The 20,563-nt window shown below is 36.3% G+C and overlaps 1 protein-coding gene across 2 annotated transcripts in view; it reads right to left on the reverse strand.

The window, feature by feature from the left end:
* Nup43 (Nucleoporin 43kD) overlaps nt 1–2,421 on the reverse strand; it is a 78,761-nt gene extending 76,340 nt beyond the window's left edge. The window contains exon 1 of one of the 2 annotated variants that reach the window (XM_069812560.1): nt 2,168–2,421. In XM_069812560.1, the coding sequence (XP_069668661.1) occupies nt 2,168–2,332 (165 nt within the window). In that variant the 5' untranslated portion in view covers nt 2,333–2,421. The remainder of the gene's footprint in view (nt 1–2,167) is intronic. The other variant, XM_069812561.1, reaches the window with a different exon arrangement.
* Nucleotides 2,422–20,563: the final 18,142 nt, after the last annotated feature.

A 20,563-nucleotide genomic window follows, 5' to 3' on the forward strand; every position in this document is an offset into this window, starting at 1 on the left:
CGGGTGGAGTTCCTGGGTAGCTCAGTTGGTAAGAGCGCTGGTACGTTCAACCAGAGGTCCCGGGATCGATACCTGGCCCCGGAACAATTTTTCCCTTGAAATTATTGAAATTATTAGATTCTGATATTGTTAGAAAAGGAGCTGACAGATTATATTATAAATTTAATTGAAGGTGCTTAAATTGAAATAAACTTGCAGTTTAATGTACGGTATAATACATATTCATTAACATACAGCTTTTTATGGTTAAATTCAACAGCTCAATCTGACCGTTCCTTGACAAATTTTCCTCTAATTACCTATTGCTGTCCCATAAAATCCATGTAAAATCGATAAAAATAAATATTTGTTATATTAAGATTATATTATTACCTCCAAAAAACAAAAAACCTCTCAAAGAAGACTCCTAATTCACATTGAGGTGTCTAAAAAAATGTCCCGTACGGAGGGAAAAAGACCTTTGGGGAGGCCGAGGTGTAGATGAGAAGATAATATTAAAATGGATTTGAAGGAGGTGGGATATAATAGAGATTAGATTATTCTTGCTCAGGATAGGGACCAATGATGGGCTTATGTGAGGGCGGCAATGAACCTCCGGTTCCTTAAAAGCCAGTAAGTAAGTAAATAACTATTGATATTATTTAACTGTTAAAATAAGCTTCTTGTGTGGCTGACAGAACTGATGGAGCTATGAATCTGTAACCTGAATATAACATGCTGTTCTGCGTGTCACTTGGGAGCCGTACAATTTCTTTTACAGCACCTTTAATTAAATTGTAGTAGCTGTTTGAAAGGGATTTACCAAAGCAGGCCCTGTAAACTGATTGATGAGATTGCAACAAATGTGTTGTAACATGATTAAGTTTTTTATGTACGATTTTCATTAAGAATTAAAGTTTTATTAAAAGATGCTCCTATGTATTTAATTTCCTTGTCTTTATCAGTACCGTACCAGCATCCCTTTTAAGTTTTTTATCTATAATTTTCATTAAGAATTAAAGTTTTATTAAAAGATGCTATGTATTTAATTTCCTTGTCTTTATCAGTACCGTACCAGCAATTATTCCATACATTGTTGGAATTTCGTCCAGTACAAAACGTCCATTTCAATAATGATAACAAATACCTTGATGATAACCTTAGATTTTTCAGCAGAGTTGCCAGATTGGGCGTACATAAGAGGGATAATCGATGAGTAATAGAACTTCCGAGTTGTCCCTTATAGTTTAGGCTATTTCAAAAATCGAAAAAGGGAATATAGGCTACATTTGATTTCCTTTTACATGTTTACAATGTACAATGCATAGATTTTCGTATTATTTTTTTTTAAATGGGAAGTTCATTGTTGACAATGTATTTGCAACATGCTTCATATTCTCTTCATCTCTGTATTCTACGACCAATATTGAAATGTCAAAAAGTCATAAGGCCGCAAAATACGTCATTATCGTTCAGGGTTCCTTTGTTTTATATACAGTGCCAAAAAAAATAGATCACTTAATTTTTTAAGAATTATAACAATTTAATCCAAACTTATGCTTTGTTTTTCTACATAGAAAAAGGAATTGGTTGGGTCACTGGCTGAGAAGAAACTGTCTACTGAAGGATACACTGGAAGGAATGGTGAAAGGGAGAAGAGTTCGGGGTAAAAGATATCAGGTCATAGACGACATTAAGATACATGGACCATCTGAGGAAACGAAGAGGAAGGTATAAAATAGGAAAGAGACGCGTTTCCGTACAGGGGCAGTGGCATTTCTCCAAGATTTGAGCCCAGTTTAGGTGTGTGTGTATTAATCGGAAAAGAATGACATATAAACATGCGTCCTACTCTCAATATTTTCTAGCCCCTAATTTTCGATTAATACACGTACACACATAAATTGGACTGTAACCTTAGAGAAACGCCATTGTCCCTGTACGGAAGAGCACCCGAAGTTCCTTATAGTGCAAGTAAAATGTGTTCGATGTTGTGTTTCCTACTTACGTTAATTCTAAATACTGTACCATAATAATGATTATAGCCTAATTATTTTTCTTCTTGGTCATTACTTTAAGCATCTATGGAGTACCAGCCGCATTGGACTAAAACGCATGCTGGTCCTATTAAGCGGAATCCACTGTCCATAAAACAAACTATTTATGATGTGATCCACACCATACTTACTTCATTGTCCCAACTTCCTGTTAAAAATGTATTCGACTCAATAAGATCTTCTGGCTTCCACCTCACTTTACTAATTTTTTCACCCACAAACGTACCAAGAACCTTTTCTTCCATAATCAAAAACTTGTTTACACACTTTACGCAATGTTGCCAACAAGAGGACATAGGCCTCTTGGTTGCCAACCACTGCAAACTAAGGCCCGGTTCACACAGATGCGCGGCAACCGCTCCAATCTGAGGTGATGTGTATAATTTCTAGTGTGCGGCTGAGAAGATCTAGTTTACCAGGCGTGTCGTATACTATTTGTTGCAAGTCCCCACACTGCCGGCTGCGCAGAAGATACGACTGGACCCAAATTGAAGCGATCGCTCGCCGCCATCTTGAGGCGGACGGAAAGCAATGCTGATAGAACGCAATCGTAAAACAAACTAAGATTTATTACTATATAACATAAAAACAACCAAACATGAGCCTAAGAGTAACAAGGATAAAGACAAATATAAATAGTAAAACGTAATTACGTGCATTCTTGTGGTATAACATCAAATAATCAAAGATATTAATCCTGCAACTGTCAGTCAATAATCTTCGTCGTCTTTATGACTTGGGCGTATTTCTATTTACATAATTCATCATATCCGTAGGATGGGCTTCCTGAAATATATTTCAATAACTGAGTGAGAACATTAACTTAATCTTGCACATTGCGTGCATCTTGCGGTCGTGAAAATAGCGGACGAAAAGCAATGCTGATAGAACGCAACATCAAAAGACACTAAGATTTATTACTACACTATAAAAAACAACCAAATATAAGCTAAAAGAGTAACAAGGATAAAAACAAATATAAACAGTAGAGATGGCCGATATTTCACAAACCGATATTTTGTCACAGGTATTTTTTTGTCACAGATGAACCTGTGACTGATGACGCGAAATATCTGTGACAAAATATCGCTACCGAAATCTGCTCCGTATTCAGTAGTCTGTGACTGAAATAACACTAGTGATCGATTCAGTACCCTAATCTCTTAGGAACAGTGAGTCTGTGACGTTCTCACAACTTTCTCCTCTACGTCGTGAGTTTGCGCATGCGCATGATACAGTAACAGCACTCAAGCGGTGACATTTGATTATTTTTTCGTAATATTTTCTTCAATATTATTTTTTGCAAAGTGATGATTTGTTGCAAAGTTATTAGCGGCATTATAATAATATAATTATCAGTCTGAAATTTTTGTTTTCATAGTTAGTCTGTAGCCTATATATGTTTTATAAATATTTTATACATTCTCCGATATCTTTACATTTTCATATAACTGTGAATTATATATATACTTATATATATTTTCCACTCAATTTTTACGCAGTAGCAATATTTTTTTCAGTTATACTTTTAATTACAAACAGAATAGTTAAAGGAGCCTACAACATTATCTTAATAATGTCACTGAACGTTATGCTCTTCCGAACTTTCGAAGCATTTCTCAGAAGCAGACAACAGTACCTATAGTATTAAAACCGAACGAGACAAAACTGGCTAATATGGTGGGCAACTTATTTGACTAAACTAACCTTGAGGTAGTTTTCTTCGTATTCCCCTTATACTTTGCATATACGAATCTGTGACAGGTCATGTTTGGTTAGTTTAGGCTTTGCTATGCCTTGCGTATACGATCACCTACATCTCCACAAAAAATCAAATTCAACGATTTTCATTTCTGATATCACCGAAACTACCTCAGCGCTAGTTTAACCCGATCAACTGCATCTCCACAAAAAAATTCCTTATAAATGCAATGATTTTCACGTCCGAAATTGTCAAAACTACTTCAGCGCTAGTTTCACCATCTTATTATAAATGATGTGATTACTTCCGATATCACCGAAACTACCTCAGCGCTAGTTTAATCCGAACAACTGCATCTCCACAAAAATTCCTTAGAAATGCAACGATTTTCACGTCCGAAATCGCAAAAACTACTTCAGCGCTAGTTTTACCGTCTTATTATAAATGTTGTAGTGACTACACGATTTAAATAATACCATTGATTACCAGTACCACTTTATCTTTTGTAAAATCCTACCTCAACAACTGTTTTGTTTCGTAATTATTTTCCAATGTTTTTCCGAATACTTATGTTTCGTTAATTTTTATTCTATGACTGAATATTATAATGTTAATGTACGACTTAAAATAATTATCCATTATATTATATACAATAAAAATGATCAATTTTTAAAACGATTAGGATAATCACATAACCTCACTTTCTCCATATCCAACTACATTTAAAAATGTTCAATTGATTCAATATTTATAATATAACCTCTTGGTACAACAGGTTAACTTTTGACATTTATTTATTTATTAATGGTACATGTACATAATTTATTTGTTGGATTTTCCCATATAAATCACTGATGTGTGGCGCGTACAGAGAAATCGCATTCACATTTCATTGCTCTTCAATATTTCCTGCTAGTTTTTATCGGTGTGACAAAATATCGGTGTAATTCATGCATATTGTGCTTACTTATCGATATGAAATATCGGTGTGACAAAATCACAGATAAAAGTCACAGATATTTAATTGTCACAGTCACAGTTGTCACAGATACTTGAAAATATCGTTTAAGCTCATCTCTATTAAACAGTGAAACGTAATCACCTGCATTCCTGTAGTAGTCTACAAAGCAAATAATTGAAGAAACTGGAACTGTCAGTCAGAAATCGTCATCTTTGTGAACAATAAATATTAAGCTGTTATACTAAAACCGCAGTCTATTATATACAGTCGTGAAGCTTGAGGTGTTTTTTTGCAAATCTCGTGATAAAGCGCTCCAAGCGGTTAGCAACTAGAAACAATAGACTGTCCATGGTCGACTTTGGACTGTGTCGTATTTCTATCCAGTGCTAGCTCGTTGCGTATTTCACATTGATGCTTGTGAAATGTTCGTTATTGGTTATAATGATAATGTTAATGGCTAAAATATAATAATTGGAATAATAATATGGGACAAGGAGGAGACGTTTGTAGTGCTATAAATTGTAGCAACAGTAACAGAAAGAGGCCAGAGTTATCCTTTTTCCGATTTCCGAAAGATTCAGAAAGGTTCCTGGGTTTCCACAAGAATGCTGTGCAGAAACAAAACTGTTGGATTTTCCCATATAAATCACTGATGTGTGGCGCGTACAGAGAAATCGCATTTGAAGTTCTTTGTGACTGTTAGAATACATTATATCCTTAAATTTCACAATGAAATGTTTCAATCTAACCGAAAGGACATTAGATACCGGTTAAAGTTCTGTCACTTAGGCTGCTAAATTTCCAAAGAAATAAAGGTTAGGTCTACTTTTTTTTCAGAAGATATATTTTTAATTGTAGGTATTAATTTTGTTATTATTTTTATGTGCTATTTTACTAAATACGTAGAAAAATTAAGTTCGTTTTAATAAAATTTATTGATCACGTTTTATTTTCAATTCTGGTGGGATTATTATTGCTTAGGCCTACTTTTTTTTTTCAAAGGATATGTGTTTAATTATAGCTGTTAATTTTGTTGCTATTTTTATTTGTTGCTTTACTAGAGACGTGGAAAAAGTCTGTTACAATAAAATTTATTGATCACGTTTTATTTCCAATTCTGGTGTGATTATTATTGCTTAACCTCATCTCACTTTGTTAACTACGTAAGCCTACACTACAAGTTCCGGTACACGTAAGTTACTCCATTAAGTCATATTTCCATTATTATTGTTGTAAAGGGAAATGCAAATTAATATTTATTGGTTTCATAGTTAATTATCGCTATAATCTTGAATGAGTGAAGCTATTATAGTAAATTTCAGCTCGTTTTGCACAAACAAAAATTATATTAACTTATTTCTTGCAGGTATCTTCGAGTTTAGGGTGGAATTTAATATACTTCATTAAAATAATAAATTAACTTTATGCATTTAATATTTCAATAATGGAAGGAAGGTGCTAATTTTTCCAAAAGAACACGACAACGAAATTGTAACATATTTTGTCGTCTGCTAGGAGAGAGATCTGCGATGATGAGGCGATAGTAGCGATCCTAGTGGTGGGCAACTACCCATGTTTGCATTTTTACTACATATTGAGCTTCGCGACTGTATATAGTAGACTGTGCTAAAACTGTCAATTAAAAATTCTTATCTTCGTGATTAGGCCTATTCATATTTACACAATTCATCAAATCTGTACCGATGGAGTTCCTGAAATATTTAATTAATCGAGTTAGGACATTAACTTAATCTTGCACAATGTGTGCATTTTGCTTAGGCCTAATAATAAATATTTCAATAAACAAGGAAATGCATCAACTGTTATTATTAAATCGAATATGTGCAAGAATGTCAAAATATTGTAACTAGGCCATATCTAGATAGTATGAAAATACTTAACCAGATTTATTTTGCACTCACCTATTGCTTCATAAATAAAATTGATTTAGTATGCAGTTGTATGCAGCACAAGAGCACACGATGGTTTCACTTATAACATGATTAAAATACTATATAAACACTATATGTATAGGCCTCTAATGTAGCACAACAGTAGGCCTACACTGTGATTTCACGTATATTACAGGAGAACGATTCATTTAAACTATATAAACACTATATACACACACTGACGCCATGAATACTTGTAATTCTATTCGGCTAATAAAGATCAAATCTAATCTAAATTAATACGCACTTACTCCTAACACATTCAATAATACTGAATAACCTTCTATGTTATTTCAAATTAGGCGGAATTGTGATGTAAACATATTGTAGTCACATGGCTCTCTGCCCCAAGATGGAGATGCGCGAAAGTGTTCAATTTTTGGTCGAGGAACAGCGCTCGTAGTGAGTATAGGTTAAACTATAAAACGTCTTTGATTTGTTGTCCGTCGCGTAGTGGCATTGAGCAAGTGTAAATAGGGACATAGACTTACCACAGTCTAATATATACAGTCACGAAGCTTGGGATGATTTTTTGCAATTCTCGCGATAGTTGCTAGCCGCTTGGAGCGCTGTGAGTACTAGGAACAATAGACTGTGCCACAGCCATCATGATCTAATACAGGCCGTAAGGCAGACCATGTAACTCGCTTAACCCGATCACGAAGGGCGGCGTTTCAACCATATAAATTAGTTGGAATGCATAAATAGTAACATATGTTTCTCCAAAATGCAATGTAATTCCATTAATAAAATTTAAAACAATGATTATGAGACACTTCAGACATAATTCACTTGCGAGTTAAGCTGTAATATTATTTAGGGTGTGAAAATTACGTTGTTCATGTGTGTAATACCTGCCTCTTTTTCGATTAAATATTGCGAAATTCTTGTACATTCCATTATGCACGATTCAATAGTTTTCAATTGCACCGCACGGATATTTAGATATGTTGAAATTATAGGTTATGTTTACTGTACCACTTGCCTCTTTCTGTCCAAATTTAGTGATCTCCAATGCCTTGCCATTCATATGAAAATTACAGATTAAGTTTACTATATATAACTTATATTCCTAAATTCGCAATCATACATTATAATTAAGCATAATGTCATCTATGATACTCCAGACATTCAATTTGTCTGTATTTTAATACTACAATTGAGTGCTAAATTATTGTATTTATCTACTACTTAAGAGACGAAGTAACACAATTAATTGTACGTACACTAATTTCATAGGAGTGGTATGGTAAATGTTTTGTCTAAAATTAAGGAAGGTAGATGTGCTAAATCGAAATCAAAATATAAATTCTTTTTTATTAAACCTCAAAATAGCTTCCATTCTAAACTTGAAATATTGACGCGAACAGATTATGTTAGCATGCAAAATTCTCTTCACATTAAAATAACACAGTTTTGTAATTATTTCTGCAACATATTATGCAACAAGAAATAAACGGAACTTATGGACACATTACACTAAATAAAGCTTAGAAATGATTAGCAATAAAGTTATAATATTGTGACACCCACGTCGAGACTCGATCACGCGTTCCGCAAGAGGGCAGGGCGCGCGGCAGACGAGACGAGCTCCACGGAACACTGGGTGGCGGCGCGCGGCGTAGAGAGGAGAGGAGAGACGGCGACATGCTGGGCCGCGGCAGAGAGAGGAGGAAGTAAAGCAGTTGCGACTGAGGGGAGAAATCCAGAGAAGTCGAGAGCGCCATTTTCTCGGCATCTGTAGAAATTTCGAGCATCGTACTTTCTCGAAACTATGGTCTAGTTATAAATAGGAGACGCTAGTGAGCTGAGTAGTAGTTGTTATTGTAGTAGTTGTCAGTTTTTGGTCAGCAAGCCAGTCAGTCTTGTGTAGCAGTGAAGCCAGCTTCGAGACCGGAGTTCGACTTGAGTTTGTGTCCGCAACTGTGCGAGGGTCCAGGCGGAAGCAACGCAGTTGGAAGTCTTGAGTTCGAGTGCAGTGGACTGTCCGCGGAAATCCTGTGTTCGAGTGCAGTGGACTGTCTCTGGAAGACTTGGGTTCGATATACTGTGAACTTGAGTGAATGAGCTAGAAGAACTAGCCAAGGCAACGAACTGTGAACTGAGAACTGACAGTTCTGTTTTATAAATAGTGCTTTGTGAACATTAGTTAAGATTAGCAGTACATTGTTGTTCTCAATAATTCAAGTGAATTGTCATTGTCGTCTGTGGAGTGCCATAACGATTACTGTGTTGCTGTGTGGAGTGGAAATCCCATTGTTGACGGGAGTTTTTAAATTAAATTATAGAAAGTGATTATTGTTGAAACAATAAAGTTACATTATTGTTTGAATTAAAAGTTACAATATAATATTTCTCTGAGGGCCATACACTGAAATAGAAAACCCGAACAAACATTACAGCCTGGTCTAGATCGAAAAGGCATTGACTCTGCCGTACTTCGAATTTTTGTGGAAAGCTATGTAAACTGTGAAATGTTCGTTATCGATTGTAATAACTGTAAATGGCTAAAATACAATAATTTGAATAATAATATGGGACAAGGAGACGTTTGTAGTACTATAAATTCTAAGAAAAATAGGTTAGAGTTATCCTTCTTCCGAAAGATCCAGGAAGGTGAGTTTATAGAATAAAATATATTTTTTATGAAAATAATATATAAACCTTATGTATTTCATATTTAAAAAGTGGAAGGAAGGTGTTAATTTTTTTTCAAAAGAACACGATATCGAAAGTACAATACATTTTATGGTCTGCTGGGGAAAGAATCTGTGATGAGACGATAGTAGCGATCCTGGTGGTGAGAAACTATTTATGTTTGCATATTTAGTAAGTATTGAGCTTCGTGACTGTATATACTGTTATTGCAACTTATCTTGAAACTTACATCCCCTAATTCTGTCTTTCGAACTGCTTGGTACGGCATGTACTCAGCAACGTAACGGCACGGCAAGGATGCCCCTCCCTCGGGTAACGTGACTCTTTCAGAAAACTTTGGTTCTTTCACTTCACGGCTCTCTACTGTAAAAGAACTTGGTTCAATATAGACATCATCATCTCATGACACTCCGGTTTTGAGAGGAGAACATGGTTTCTTAGCAGGTTTTAATTAACCTGTAATGAGTATGGGTGGTATTCATAGACATTTCGCAGCACGCGCTACGAGCGTACTAAGCTAGCCCCGGCTATCCACTGGTTACTAGTACAGACTTCAAATCATATCCTATCGCTAACACTAGTTTATGAATACGAAAAACGCTGATAATCCACCGAAAGCCCGCGCTAAAAAGTCTATAAATACGGCCCTAAGGGTGATATTCATAAACATTTCGCTAGCCCGCGCTACGAGCGTGCTAAACTAGCCCCGGGTAACAACTGGTTACTTGTACAGGATTCATTTCATACCATATCGCTAACAATGGTTTATGAATACAAAAAACGTTAGTTCGCTGATCATCCACCGGAAGCCCGCGCTAAGAATATCTATGAATACGGCCCTAAGTATTTAAATATAATCGTTTGTACACTCCTCCTCTCTCATCCGGGATGGCGAGCAGCAATGGCGGAGTTACTACAGCTATTTCTTTCAATTATATGGGTCTATAGATTGACAAATCGAACTGAAAGCCCGACCGAGTTACTACGTGAGCGCTGGCTGTCTTGGGGAGGAGCAAGTGAGAAAGTACGCGGGAAGGGAGAGAGCACTATGCACTATGTACTTACAGGTCCACTCACAGTTTGTCAAACCTGCTAACAAAAGCATTAAAAGGTTGACTAGTTGCCTGCAATGCTAGCATAATGGAATCTTCCTAGCCGACAGTCGAGGCAAAAATGAAGAATCCGTTATTGTGGTAATACTGGAGAGTGGTTCTTCTATTGGTCGCGATGCCCACACACACCCTCTCAGATATTTACGTGGTGATTAGTGACTGAATGACGAGAAGCGAAGGAGAGATAAGAAAGAAAGCGAGAGATTCCAGAAGTTGGAGTGTTTTACGGGGTTTCACTTGAAGTTGGCAAACTATGCATGACTTACACCTACAGCTGATATGTACATATTCCTATAACAATATTTATTATTTGAATTTACATTAATTTACAATTTTACACAATCCATATCCCTATCATTGTTGCCATCATCGCTTGGTCGAAAATTAATTATTATTTCGTCAATGGCATCATCCATTCGGAATTATCTTCTTAATCGTAGGTACTACTTTATGAACAAAATAGAATTCTTCGATTGTATCCCGAATGACATGTTGATCGAAGTCGTCCACTTTAACTTTACACAAGTCCTAATTCTGGAATGTAATAATTTTTTTTGCAGAACTATAACAAAATAATAACTTACAACAGTAACTCGTTACGTCGCTCATAGTACATACACTATTGTACAAAACTTTTATAGCAATAATTTCTAAACATTACATACCTGTCCTTTCCCGGAGTGGTGTGAGGTTCATTCGGTTGTAATTCAGTATTATTCTTAATTCTCTTCATGGAACTAATACGTTTGCCAGAGTATTTAGCCGTCTCTCATATTCCTTATCAAGAGGTTCCAGCAAACATTTGTTTAATTTTTCCTCCTCGCAACACTTAATTATATTGGCGATAATTTCTCTTTCTCCGCTGTGGGTAACCGCGGTGGTGTGATTTCACCATAATTACTACCCTGTGGTTGCTCTTCAATGTTAACACTACTGGTACGCAGTGAAGGAAATAACCCTATGTTTCTTGACAAGAGATTATGATGCGGAGCATGCGCAAACAACTCAGTTGGCTCCACCCACGTTACGCGCTTCCTTCCCTCTGCCCTTCTGTCACCGCTCAGAAAGTTCAAGATAACTTGCAATAACAGTAATAGACCACAGTCTACTATATACAGTCACGAAGCTTGGGTTGATTTTTTCCAAATCTCGCGATAGTTGCTAGCCGCTTGGAGCGCTGTGAGTACTAGGAACCACAGACATCGTGATCTAATTCAGGCCGTAAGGCAGAGCATGGAACTCGCTTAACCCGATCACTAAGGGCGGCGTTTCAGGCATATAAATTATTTGGAATACATAAACAGTAACATATGTTTCTCTAAAATGTACTGTAATTCCATTAATAAAATTTAAAACAATGATTATGAGACATTTCAGACTAATTTGCTTACGAGCTAAGATGTAATATTATTTATGATGTGAAAATTACGTTGTTCGTATGTGTAATACCTGCCTTTATTTCGATTAAATATTGCGAAATTCTTGTACATTCATTTATGCACGATTCAATAGTTTTCAATTGCACCGTACGGATATTTAGATATGTTGAAATTATAGGTTATGTTTACTGTACCAGTTGCCCCTTTCTGTCTAAATTTAGTGATCTCGAATGCCTTGCCATTCATATGAAAATTTAAGGAAGGCAGATGTGCTAAATTGAAATCCCAATATAAATTCTTTTTTATTAAACCTCAAAATAGCTTCCATTCTAAACTTGAAATGTTGACGCGAACAGATTATGTTAACATGTAAAATTCTCTTCACATTAAAATAACACAGTTTTGTAATTATTTCTGCAACATATTATGCAACAAGAAGTAAACGGAACTTATAACACATTACACTAAATAAAGCTTAGCAATGATAAGCAATCAAGTTATAATATAATATTTCACTGAGCTCCATACATTGAAATAGAAAACCCGGACAAACATTACGGGCTGGTCTAGATCGAAAAAACATTGACTGTGCCGTATTTCGCATTTTTCTGAAAAGTTCGTTAATGATTGTAATAATTTTAAATGGCTAAAATACAATAATTTGAAAAATAATATGGGACAAGGAGACGTTTGTAGTACTATAAATTGTGAGAAAAATAGGTTAGAGTTATTCTTCCGAAAGATCCAAAAAGGTGAGTTTATAGAGTATAATATATAATTTATGAAAATAATATATAAACCTAATGTATTTCATATTTAAATAGTGGAAGGAAGGTGTTAATTCTTTTTTAAAAGAACACGATATCGAAAGTACAATACATTTTATGGTCTGCTAGGGAAAGAGTCTGTGATGAGACGATAGTAGCGATCCTGGTGGTGAGCAACTATCTATGGATGCATATTTCAACTGTTTACGTTTGCATATTTAGTAAGTATTAAGCTTCGTGACTGTATATACTAGACTGTGACTATACTAAAAGCCAGGTTATGAACCGACTAAACCGGAAGCAACGTTTTGTTGCTCTCTTTCTGAGCTCTGTTGCCACATAGTGGCGCGAGATTCAAAGCGTGTTCAGCGTTTGTCACCGATATGTTTAAAATAGCTACTATATATAGTTCTCGATAACACTATCAACAATATTAGTAATTAAAAATACGGTTTTTAAGAAAGCACGAGCTAATTACGCTGTACGAAATGCGACTCGTAATGCGCGTGTTATTGCTGGGAAGTGTGGCTACTGTCTCCGTGATTCCGTTGCCAGATTTTCGTCAGCAGACGACATTTTCACTTGAGGTCCAATGAAAAGCTCCGTTCTTCGTTTCCCCTCTAACCCTCCACACTCAACGTGTCATCGCTGTACAGGCGACCCCTCTAACCCGCACTTTCCTCTCGCCCTGCCAACTACTCCCTGTTTAGTCGGTTCATAACCTGGCTGTTAGTAGGTTCGTTCCAACAAGCGGTTCATGGATCAGTTCGTGTACGGGTCCTGTACCATCTTATGCGCATGCGCTAGTTGAGCATCTGCTATGGGATTGAAACTGGACTGGACGCTGTTGGAACACTTTCGCGGATCGTTTTGTACTAAATCCAGAGATGCTATAACTGTGATCATCTTTGCTAAGAACGGGATGCTTATTATTATCGTTTTGCAGCTAATTCTAATTGCAGAAAATATAATTTCGATCATTTTCTATAAAAAGATGACAAAAATATGGAAGGCAAGAATTCCGATAATTCAATGTCGTGTACTGGGGGCTCTCATCTAAAAATAGTTATTTTTTTTAATTATTAATGTATTTACGTTATTTATTATACCCTTAATCAAAGCTGCATGTTGAAATTGTAATTAGCTATTTCAATACCCAAATAATTTCCATTCCCTTTCTTTTTGGCGAAAATTTAAATTAAATCTCTAGTTTTATTATTCATCTGTACTGTCACTTTTCATCTTAACCTCACTGATGTGAACAGTCGATCATGTCTTTCTTCAGTATCCAGGAGACGTTGGTGAGCTTATGCGCATGCGCGTCTCGCGTACACTTCCGTACATGCCTCAATCCACGGAATGTTTCTGACCGTTCCGAACCCGTGTCAAAAGCTTGTTGGAACGCCCGACTGCAGTACATGTTTCCGGTTCAGGACTGGTTCGGATTGTGTTGGAACGCTTTTTCTGTACTGCGCATGCTCACGATGGTTACGGACGGTTCCTGACTGTTGTTGGAACGAACCTAGTATAGACTATGATAATACCAGAAAGTCACGGTAAAAGTGACGAGAGGCTCGGGACAGAATCATGACCCGTGTGAGATATTGTATTAGCGACTCTACTGCCATCTAGTGTGCGTTTAAGGCGGACGAGTGGCGATACTGGCGGTGGAACATGGGATGAGTTTGGCTATAATCTAGGATTATAGAAATTTATTTGGTGATAGCTTGTTGGCATCCCTGCTGTCAGGTTGTCTTCTTTTTATATTGTTGTTATCATGTAATGTAGTATGAGTGATTGGTATTTTTTTTTTACGGTTTTTAGGCATTTTTCTTGTTAATTTTTATATGACGTTAATAATGTTAAGTGAAAAGGCGAAGTGATTCAATGTTATACCTCATATCTCTGTTCAGGGCTCATATTTATAAGAAAATTATATATTTGGGTAGTGTGGCTAGACTGATTGCAGTGTTTTATATAATTTTGGCGGGAAATATTTAGATTTTAGTGGTCAGACAATACGTTTTGTAGAAGTGTAGAGTTTATTGTGATGTTTACTGCCCAAAACGTCTGGAAATGGCGATACATATAAAACGAAATGTAAATACAGATACAAAGTCGGGGATTTTCAGTAGTTCAGTGCATTATATGCCGTGCCAAATACATTTGGACGGTAAAGCAAATGTTACGAAGTATTTCGTGCCATATATTAGTAAAAACGATAACGAAAATGAAGACGGTGAGTATGGTGCCTATGTTGTAAAGGAAGACATATCAATATGTTAAGTCCACATTTATTACATATATTTCTGTATGATTTATGTTCTAGTGCTTGGTGTGTCTTTCAGAGGATATCCTTTGATTGGGAAGACCATTAGTTTGCCAGTCGGTTATAGATGTATCGTTGCTCAAGAAATTTTTCAGCCGTTATCAGAGGAAGCAGAGAGGAATGTCCATGTGACTCATACCTTCAAATCGTTTACATATTGGAATTGGGATAAGATACCAACAAAGAATGATGCACTCCTGTCAGCTCTAGATTGGATTGATATCTCAAATGCGGTAGTATTATTGAAGTGACTTCTATGGTCCATCCCAGGAATCTGTAGAGTAACTTCACGCGTATGGGGGCGGAGCCTTTCTGTGCCGGAGTGTATTGCGGGCAGCATCAGCTCGAGGCCGCTAAAGGGTAAGATGCTTGTGGTAGAAGGTAGAGTAGAGTTCAGATAGAAATGATCCCCTCTCTGCAAGCGATTGCTAGCTTCGTTCACACCTCCCGCTACAGTGATCATTGGCCCTAACCCTTCCACATACCACTTGCACAGAGGTCTTGTTTCATCTTTCTACTCTACAGATTCGTGGGACGGACCATAGTATTTATTTGTAGCACATCATATATGAATTGATCACCATGAAAGTTTTATATTTTCAGCTTCATTCACCAATAGATGGCAGCAGTTAGTACCTGTTGGATGCGACCACATAGTTCAACATCGATCTTCTGATAAAATGTAATATATTTGTATTTAGGAATATAAAACTCCTTGAATGAAATGTTAAATTTAGTAATTTCATAGAAGCGGTGTACTGGGTACAAAGGCAAACCACAAAGCACATATTAATGACATCATGCTTAAAATGGTACGATGTATATTATCTATGTCTCAGTCCAATTTGGAATGTAATTCTAACGCCCCCCGCTTGTGGCTGTCGTCCCCAAATCTCCATTAGCTTGTAATAAAAAAAAACAGCATTAAAACCAATAAAATAACCAGGGAAAACAATTGGTATTTCCAGTGAGGTTAAGTTAATGGAGCAGAATGAATCTGTGAGAGATAAAACTTAAATTTACAAATCAATAAATAAACTTATGTTGTAAAAATAATAAAATTACTACTGCCACATTTTACATTACTTAATCCACTGATGAAAGCCAGCATTTAAATATTCCCCATAAATGCAATTCATGAACATTTCTAACATCAGGTGAACTATTTAAGGAATTTGTGAAGGATGATAAGTTATGTATATAGTGTGTACAGAGGTGATAAAGGTGAAGAAGTACACTACACACTCTTAGAAAAGGTCGTCTGTGAACTCAAGACAGTGAACACATATAAGGTGAGTACAAAACCTGCATATGATACAACAGCGTATTATTGTTAATTACTTCTTTGTGTATGGCTTTAATGCTGTTTTTTTTATATTCTCATTAAGTGCCAGCGTGCAAGTGGAGGTGTGGGGGATGGTAGCCCTCCCCCCCCCCTCAACAAACAAAATTACATTCCGAATTAGGTTGGAATATGGCTAATACATTACTTTATTAGGTATAATAGGCTATAGAAATAAAGTTGGATCAATTCTCTGCTGTCGGAGGTATCACTTGAACTTTCCATGCACTAGTTTTGCCTACCCTTCTCCTGTTGTTTAATCAACTGTCTGAAGACGGTCTGAACCCCACAAGTGACACCAAGAAGGCATCACTTACGAAGCAACTAGGCCAGGAGATATTGGGGTAGAATGGTCAATTCCTTTCCTCCTCCATTGCATATATCATTGACTAGTTACATATTACACTAATCAGACTTCAGACATACACAAACAATTGTTCTTCCTCTGGCACATATCAAGTGGGATGTACTGCCTGATAATAGATGTACATGGCCTATCAGCTGAAACGTCAGTCAGAGGTAACGATTATCTATGATATATGAAGAGTCCACTGCAAGAATGATGGATGTCACTTTTTTGTCGAAAATGAACCAAGACATATGGAATGTACATAGAGAGTTATATCGCATTAACACTGATAGTCATTGTCCAGTAATGATCGGAAAATCACAGTTAAGCTTTGAGCGCTAAGCATTTCAAATTTTCAATTGCTTCTCCTGCAAAATGTATTCCAAATGACATCCATCATTCTTGCAGTGGACTCTTCATATAAAAAGAACTTAATGCTTATTTCTATTACTATTGTATATTATGACATCAGTTACGACATGTTGTCCCAAACAAAACCACCTGTTTATACGCTTATCCACAACAGCTGGAATTTAATACACCGTTTCAATGAAATTACTGTTAATACCATTACCAAACAATGTAATATGTAGACCTACAGGTTTCCTATTATAATGTAACAGTTGTTTAAAATTCCACCTAGGCCTACTATATTATTTTTTCTATTATCATGTAATAGCAGTTGCTTAAAATTTTAAAACTATTTTTAAGTGAAAATAAATGCATTTGAAATTCATGCGATAAACTTTGTGTCTTGCATTAAAAAACAAAAATGTTAGGGAAGGAGCTTAACCCACAAACTGCGTACTCTTATCTTAGTTTATGTTTAATGGGTTAGTGCTTAAACATTAAGAAATCTAGAAATTTTAATTGTTGAGATGGGCACTAGAATGTTTTTTAAGTGAAGTACTTTGTATGTATGTATGTAAGTGGCAATGATAAACATTAGTGACCCATAGTTGAGTACTTCCTTTCACACATTTTCACCATTGTTGCCATTCCCACCTATTATCCTCAACTCCCCAGCTTTTTATAATCTGTTTCCGGCTGGTTGACACTTCACTTGCTCCCACACTTCCAATAACAATATCCTGTTCAGCACAAGTTGACAAATCGATAATTCACTGCAAACTGACGACACATATCTGTATTAATGCTTATCTATTTAATCAAAGTTAACAAGAAAATATCTCCACATTCACTGAAAGTGGATAAACCATATCAGCTGAAGTGCACAATACTGAAGCAGGCATATGGTAATTGCGTAGAAATCTCTAGCCATTCACATCTGCCACTTTTGGACTACTACTATATATTGAAGGCATTACTGTTAACATTGATACTCATGTCCATATGTTTGATATGTATAATGTCTGTTTTTGGCGATATGTAGCATATATGGCGAAGGTCTGATGGTTGGTTGCAGGGGGGAAACACTCCTACAGTATCGTACATTTACTCTTCAAGGAATGACCACGCTCACATAATTGAGGGAAAGAAGACAGAGGACGCATACTGGAAAGTTTTCTTTTCTCAGTTATACTATCAGGGACTGGAATGCTCTACCTGCAGACTTAACTAAAAGCTTTACCAATAACCAAAAATGTATTTAAAAATAGGCTTAAGGACTTTACTAATAGACAGTAATATACTATGCACACTATTTTGTTGTTTTACAAGTATAGTGAGCAAGCAGAAAAACATAGTGAATCTCCAGTGATTTATGTTGGGTGTGCAGTGTGTTGCAGTGAAAGTGCAGTGATCTTCAAAGCAAAAGAGTTACAGTGGCAGAGAAATGAGTTAGATTTACAGTGAAAGGGTGTGAGGTTTAGTGAACATGCTGAAATAGTTTGTAATAGGGTCTAGACTAGCGATTTTGAGGTTAATATAGTAAGTACGATTCTACGGAATAATAATAATAATCATCATCATCATCGTCGTCCTTGCAGGTATTAGGCCTAATGGCCTGTTAAGGTTTCCACCCATCTTTTCAGGGGGCGTCCCAAAGATCATCTTCAATGTGGTACATAGCGGAGAATTTGTCTTGGGAGTCTGGAACAGTCCATCCTATTGACATGGTTAAACCATTTTTGTCTATAGTGGTTGAAATGTTCATAAATAGGTGTCATTTTCAATTCTTTTGTAATTAGTTCATTCCTTTTGTGGTCAAACAAGCTGTAGCCGGCAGTCCTCCTTAGAAATCTCATCTGCAGTTGTTAGGCGTTGAACGTCTGAGTTTCGGACAGTCCAGGCCTCACTACCATACATGAGGACAGGTTTTGCTAGAACTTAATATGCTTTTAACCTGGTATCTTTTTGGGTTTTTGTGGTTGTGAAAACCTGGTTGATGGTTCTTAAGGCTCCATTAAAATGTTGAATATTTTCAGATATATCAGTAACAGGTAAATATGTCAAATTATAAGCTAAATATTTAAATGAGTTTACCTGTTCTAATATATGGGTTCCAATCCAAATTTTACTCCTAACTGGCTGTTTACCTTTGAACGCCATAATTTTTGTTTTGTTTGGGGAAATCTACGGAATAATAATGGTGTAATTGTTGTTTTGTTATTTGAAGTGTTGTATCAGTGAAGAAGTGTGTTGTGTAAGTGAAGTTTTATAGTTTATAGTTATAGTGATGATGCAAAGTATTTGAACAGTGAAATGTTTTTGAAGTGTTAGTGAAATCAGGATGGATTCAAATATCTTGGAGCAACAGTAACAAATATGAATGACACTTGGGAGGAAATTAAACACAGAATAAATATGGGAAATACCTGTTGTTATTCGGTTGAGAAGCTTTTGTCATCTAGTCTGCTGTCAAAAAATCTGAAAGTTAGAAAATATAAAACAGTTATATTATCGGTTCTGTATGGTTGTGAAACTTGGACTCTCACTTTGAGAGAGGAACAGAGATTAAGGGTCTTTGAGAATAATGTGCTTGGATAATATTTGGGGCTAAGTGGGAGAATGAAGAAAGTTACACAATGCAGAACTGCACGCATTGTATTCTTTACCTGACATAATTAGGAACATTAAATCCAGACATTTGAGATGGGCAGAGCATGTAGCATGTATGGGCGAATCCAGAAATGCATATAGAGTGCTAGTTGGGAGGTCGGAGGTAAAAAGACCTTTGTGGAGGCCAAGACGTAGATGGGAGGATAATATAAAAATGGATTTGAGGGAGGTGGGATATGATGATATTGTTGTTGTTTATTGACATTCCTGGCTTTGAGCCAGAGGCCGATTTAGGGTCTTATATGCGCAGGACGCCCTCTCCAGCCATTGTACATAAATAACCATATAAATATATTTACACATATGAAACTATTTCTGGCATAAGTGCCAGTTGGTGTTTGAGTGCAGTGACTGATTCCTTTTATTTTGTGTAGGCTAATTTGTTGATTTGCTATATTTGTAGGGGACTAGTTAGTATTAATATAATGTACATATGGTACACATCAGGAATGGTGAACGGGAGAAGAGTTCGGGGTAAAAAATATCACCTGATGTATTATTATGGGGAGATTAAGAGGAAAGAAAGAATTTGGGAAGAATGATAAATGCTGGGTTTGCAGTTAAAGACCTGCTCTTGGGCAGAACACTATGTATGTATGCATGCATGCATACATATTTACGTACATACATATTTTTTGTTGAGATTTTTAAGTTTCCCCTTCCGGTGGCAGAAGGGTCTGAATGGTTATGGAGACTTTCATGGGGTAGAGTTATTTTATTGATCTGCCTCTCTGTTGCTGTCGTGTGTCCTCTCAGACAGTATTCAAATTTCCAACACGTGTTTGCGGTTTTGTTTGTGTGTTTTAGTTTGGTGGTTGGGGCTGGTGGTAATTGTAGAGGAGTTTCTTCATTGTTGTTCTGCTGTTTGTGTTCAGTGGATTTACGAATATGTGTTGTGTATATACGCGATTTACTGCCGAATGTGTGTATTTCCTGTTTATGTTGTTTAGATGTG

Source organism: Periplaneta americana, chromosome 16 (genome assembly GCF_040183065.1).
Source record: "Periplaneta americana isolate PAMFEO1 chromosome 16, P.americana_PAMFEO1_priV1, whole genome shotgun sequence".
NCBI classification, from domain to species: Eukaryota; Metazoa; Arthropoda; class Insecta; order Blattodea; family Blattidae; genus Periplaneta; species Periplaneta americana.